This window comes from Phyllostomus hastatus, unplaced genomic scaffold, assembly GCF_019186645.2.
Source record: "Phyllostomus hastatus isolate PE091 unplaced genomic scaffold, TTU_PhHast_1.1 phas_contig_62, whole genome shotgun sequence".
Lineage (NCBI taxonomy): Eukaryota > Metazoa > Chordata > Mammalia > Chiroptera > Phyllostomidae > Phyllostomus > Phyllostomus hastatus.
Genome location: NW_025333921.1, coordinates 16706705 through 16712704, shown reverse-complemented (window position 1 = coordinate 16712704; position 6000 = coordinate 16706705). Strand labels below are relative to the sequence as shown.

General features: G+C 41.5%; 1 protein-coding gene across 1 annotated transcript in view; it reads left to right on the top strand.

Annotated features, from left to right (window-relative positions):
• Positions 1 to 2239: 2239 nt before the first annotated feature.
• HEXA (hexosaminidase subunit alpha) overlaps positions 2240 to 6000 on the top strand; it is a 34173-nt gene continuing 30412 nt past the window's right edge. Inside the window, exon 1 of the mRNA XM_045848535.1 lies at positions 2240 to 2541. Within this exon, the coding sequence (XP_045704491.1) occupies positions 2289 to 2541 (253 nt within the window). The 5' untranslated portion in view covers positions 2240 to 2288. The remainder of the gene's footprint in view (positions 2542 to 6000) is intronic.

Genomic DNA, 6000 nt, shown 5'->3' with positions numbered 1-6000 from the left:
CTTTTAATGGTTATTCATTATTTTTTCTGATGACCTGGTACACTGGCCAGAGACAGAATAATTAGAATAGTATGTTTAGAACATTCTCTCATCAAAAACTTCTAAGAATTTCATTAGTAATTACAATTTCTTTATTTGGGTCCAGCTCATTCATTTTGTGACTTATGTAAATGACTTTTCTCCCCTGGTACAAGTTAAGTATCATATGAAGGGTGCCTTGGCACATGCTCCGTCCTGAAACCCTACTTAGACCTACTTCTCTAATCTCTGAACATGCTCTGAACCCTCCCAGAACTACTGGTCTTGTGGAACAGAAGACTGATTATGAACTTGGCTCTGCTGACAATGATTCTAGGGTCCTCTCCCTTGGTACCCTGGGTCATGTATCTCCTGACTAGTGGACTAACCAGAAACTTACTAGTGCTGATGAAAATTTAGGTTTAAGCAACGTAGGAAATACACAATCTGAGAATCTGAAACTGTGATTAAGATTGAATTCCCACTTTTTTTTGCTACAAGCTCCATCCTACAAGCTAGCATAGTCAACCTTCTAAGAGAAATCTGATGAATACTAGAAAGTTACAGAAGTGAGAGATGATATTTCTTTATCTGATTTCCTGTTGAGTGATTATGTGTTTAGCTACTAAATTAGGTAGCTAAAACCTAAATACAGTGTGGGGCAAAAGTAGTTTTATGGTTGTGAGTATGGGAAGCAGAGTTTATTTTTTTATTATTATTTACTAATTATTGTATTATTTTCCTAAATGAACTGTAAACCTACTTTTGCCCCACCCTGTATAAATTACCATGATTTTAAGAGCCTTTTATTTTAAAAAGTTTATTTTCCTGATCTTCATACTTACTCAAATTCAAATTCTAAAATGAAATTTTATGATTTAAAAAAGTATATACTAGCTTACTAATTTGTATCTCCTTTTGCAGTCAGGCATTCAAGTACTCTTTGATAATACAGTGGTGAACAAGGAAGACAGGGTCCCTGGGTCGAGTATCTGTGGAGTTCTCCTTGACCAGCCCTCAAGCCTCCCTTGTATTAACCCTTGTACTTCTGGATACCCACTATCTTCTGGATCTGTAGCTCTCTTCCTTTTCCATTGCTTTAGTTGGAGTGCTCATTATCTTCCATCTCCAATAAAAAGGTGTGTGTGGGGGGCAGGCTTACTGGTTTCTTATCCATTTAACTATTCAACATGATATTTCTAAAATGCAGATATTTGAGGTGATTTTTCAATTGCACACAAATAAAGTCCTGACCTTGGACTTCTATGTAAGCCTCTGCAGGACCAGGCCCTTGTCTTATTCCTGGGCATTCTCCATCTTGCACTCAAAGTTCAACCACTGTCTTACTACTTGCATTAAGTACATAACCAGTTTGAGAAACTGGGGCCAGGAATTGAGGAGCAGTAACTAGGAGATCATCAACCATCAAGGGAAGAGCCCACACCAGAGGCAGGAATTAGGACAACTGAAGTTTACTCTGAAAGCGTACTTCCTTCTTGAAGTCCCCCGCCCCTAAGTACATCACATTCTTGAGATCTCGTGATCCCCCTCTCTAGAAGCGCCATTCATAGTACCTAATACCCGCTCCACAGCATTTTATCAGTGGTTTTATTATTTTTAATTTTTTTAATGTATTTATCTGAAAGAGACTTGTTGTTCCACTTATTTATGCATTCATTGGTTGGTTGTGTTATGTGCCCTCACAACCCACAACCTTGGCCTATGGGAATGACTGCTCTAACCAACTGAGCTAAGGTCAGGGATTTTTTTTTTTTTTTTTAAAGTTTAAAGTAAAGGAGAGTTTATTGGTGAAGCAATAGGACAGAGAGAAGGGTACTCTACAGGCGGAGCAGCGACCTGTGATTTCAATTCTCTTTTCTGCGTCTGAAATTCCTGGCGAACCCTTATTCCTTCTTGAAGATTCAGCCTAGAAGTCCCCACTCTGGGGTCTTCCCTTTCCCGCTACCCATGTGGCCCTTCTAAAGTCTTGGGGCGCTCACGGTTCTGTGCAGGTAGGCATGGCCTCTACGCTGTACACTAGCGACTGCACCACCGGGCTCTCAGTCGACCGGACCAAGGCCGCTGCGGGTGGCCGGCACCCTCGGCGCCACGCTACAGGGGGACCGGGGTCACTCCTGGAGAAGCGGCAGGCGGTCTGCGCTTTTGGACCGCGCGCAGTCACGTGGCACTCCGGTTGTCACGAGGGCACCGCTCACCTGACCAGGGGGTCACGTGGCCGGGCCCGCTGGGGCAGCGGAGACCGGAGGGCCATGGCAGGCTCCAGGCTCTGGTTTTTGCTGCTGCTGGCGGCAGCGTTCGCTGGGCCGGCCACGACCGTATGGCCTTGGCCCCAGTACATCCAGACCTCTGACTGTCACTACACCATCTTCCCGCACAGCTTCCAGTTCAAGTACGACGTCAGGTCGGCCGCGCAGTCGGGGTGCTCCGTCCTCGACGAGGCCTTCCAGCGCTACCGTGACCTGCTCTTCGGTTCTGAGTCTTGGCACCCGCCTGCCCCCACAGGTGAGCCGGACGTGCCCCGCCTCGTTCCTGGCTCTGAGACTGCCTGCCTGGGACAACGCCCAGGACTTCTCGAGACTCCCTTCTTGGGGCTTTTTGCCCTACCCGCTAATCACCACCCTCTAGTTTCCACTTCGTCCTGCGCTTCCCTTTCCCCTGGTTTAGTCCCTTAACTCCATTCACATCCCTGAACTGACTTCTGGGGACAGGATTTATCGGGAATCCTGCCCTCGGTTTGTTATTTCACCCAAAATGCCTGCTATAAGACTGCAGTTCAAGCAGGATACCAAGTTTCTGATCATACTGTGCCGGTAGACAGAAGGTGTTCGAATGTCACGGGGTCCTAGTGAAGCTGTGACCAGGGCTGGGTAGAGGAAGCCGGAGCCGACATCCAAAATTGGTATGACAGAATGTGAGAAATGTATTGACCCTCGCAAAATTACATGGAAATATCTGACACGTCACATATTCAGTAAATGTTAAAACTGTGAGAGAAATCATGGAACACTTCCGTAGGGAAATGAGTTTTGAGCAACCACCTTTAGTAAGGTGGTGAATATAATGGGCCAGAACTGAAAGGAGGGTATTCCAGGAAGGGTAAAAGGCTTGATCAGAGGCACCAAGGATTATGATTGAGCTCAAACGTGCTGGCCTGGTGTGTGTGTGAGGAGGGCGGCGGCTGGGAATAGGGAGAGATGATGTGTGGTGAGGGTAAAGTGTGGATTGGGTGAAAAGTCAGGAGTGCTTTGGATATTGGTTTCATCTAAATTAGCAGGGATCAGCAATTTTTCTAAGGCAGCTGCTGAAAATTGTTTGAGGATTATTATTTCAAAGCAAATTGATGAGTACAGTCAGCAATGCAAAGGAATAGATTTGTTGTTCCACTCATGGATGTAAAATTTAGAGTTTTCTCAAAAATCCCCTGGAACCTAGTTCTCTGGTTATAACATGTAGGTGTTTATGGTTGGGCCATATGGTAACATCATTTTGAATGATGTTTCAGCTGTGCTTAATTACTTTCAGAAATATTCTCATTTGATATATAGTATTAAAAGCATTTAATTAAACAGATGGCAGTCAGTGAGTGACAAAGTCTCAGCATCAAGGTAGTTCTTAACTGGTAAAAGGCGTTAGTCTGGGAGAATAAAAGGCCTGCCATTGTGTGTGTTGTACATCACATATTTCTCTAACTCTTTGTGACAAATAATAGAATGCCTTACACAGGATTGGCACTCAGAATATGTTTATTTTGATACAAAACAGTTAAGGCTTGTGCAAAAAAAAAAAAAAGATCTGTCGTGTAATTGGTATTTGGTATGTGCCTATCCCTGGCACTCTGGATGTTATAAGAAAAGTAGACCTAGGCCCAAGCTTTGCAGTCCAAGTGGGGAAATAATGAAGCACAAGGACACAATGCATTATGAAATTGTCAAGAGACAGAAAATTAGAATGTTTACTACTATTGAATGGATAAGGATGATTCCTGTATTTCTAATTTAAGCCTTTACCTTCATTACAATAAAATTACAGTTTAATAAGGAAAATAGAAACAGGCAGTTATGCCACAATGGGGTGCTGTCAGTTCCTAATGAAAGAGATTTAGAGGCAGATAAGAAACTAACTAAAGTGTTCATTTCAATTTATTACCTTCCTGTGAATGAATGTACTCTATTAGTTGAGGGGTTCTTATTCACAGAGAGAATGAAAATTGGTTTGGATGAACATTACCAAAGACATACGAGTAACTTCTCTCTGTTGTTCTTCCGATGGAGCCTTCCCTTTGGAACATTTTTTTTTTTTTTTTTGAGGCTTTCAGATGACTTCAGCTGTAATCCTATTTCTGAGAAGAAGAAAAACAAGGTGAATTGATAGAGGGGAAAGCTGCATCAACAAGACCCAAACCAGGGTCTATTTCTCTGTAGGGCTGATTTTAGTAAAGAAAACAATATATGCGAGTGAAATCTTACCTAACTGCTTTTGTCCTGTTCCTTCAAATAACTTCCTGTAGGCGTTGGGCCAGTGTTTTTCTTAATACAGCCCAACTTCTCATTTTGACCTGAAACTAGAATTCAGTGGGATTCTTACTTCCTTTTCTGAAAAGCAAGTCTCGTACTGAGTTTCCATTCAATTCTGAATTCACCTTCAAGGGTTAGCCATGGTCCCTCTAATTGCTAAATGGTCTGTGGAGATATTTAGTATTTGATACCTCTGTTTGTCAGTAAGAGGTGTTTCTGTCACCTGGAGAGTATGTGTTACATGTTATTAAATGTGTTAAATGGAATTATTTTAGGTTCTAGATTTTGAATGGTCTAGGTCTGTGTTTTGATTTTTTAAGCCAGATGGCTTCAAAATCATTTGGAATAACACCCATCTAATGTTGCTAAATATTGGGTTAGCCAAAAAGTTCCTTTGTTTGTTTGTTTGTTGTTAGATGGCTTAAAAAAATAAGTGCTTAATTGTCTTTAACTTCATTCAAAATGTTCTGTCAGATTGCATTGTGACAGCTGTCATATCAGCGTGCATTTAAAAAAAATCAAAATTGGTGAATTTTTGCGTAGCTATTTTATTATTGAAGATGGAAAAAATACACATCATTTTCAGCATATTATGCTGTGTTATTTCAAGAAAGGTAAAAACATGCTCTGACTGGTGTGGCTTAGTAGATTGAGTGGTAGCCTGAGAGCCAAAAGTTTGCCAGTTTGATTCCCAGTCAGAGCAGATGCCTGGATTGTGGACCTGGTCCCCAGGTGGGGGCATGTAAGAGGCAACTAATCCATGTATCTCTTCATGTACATGAAGAGATATTTCTTTCCCTCACATTCTCCTTCCTTTCCCCCCTCTCTAAACTCCCTCCTTTCCCCTTTCTCTAAAAATAAGTAAAATCTTTTTTTAAAAAAGAGAAGTAAAAATGCAACTGAAACACAAAAAAAGATCTGTGCAGTGTATGGAGAAGGTGCTGTGACTAATCCAATGTGTCAAAAGTGGTCTGCAAAGTTTCATGCTGGAGATTTCTTGCTGGACGATGCTCTGTGGATGGGTAGACCAGTTGAAGTCAATAGCGATCAAATCAAGACATTAATTGAAAACAATCAATGTTATACTATACGGGAGATAGCTGGCATACCCAAAGTATCCAAATCAATACAGTTATTGAAAAATATGTGTTTTATTTTATGGGGAAAAAATGTGGAATTTTTGGCCAACCCAGTACTTTTTCGGGCGATTGATGGAGCTGATAAAGCCCTAATTTTTCAGGTTAATGGCTAAATCTGATTATGTCATTTGACAGCAGTCTTTCTAGCTTTTCCTGAAACTAATTGATTCAAGCAATTACACAGTTTCCATCCTGTTTTGATGTTCTCATGCAAATTCCTGTGAGTTACTTAGGATACCATTGTCCCTGAACAGAATAATCCCTATACATTTCCCCAGTTCTTTTATTGTAGAATGGAAGGAAGATTA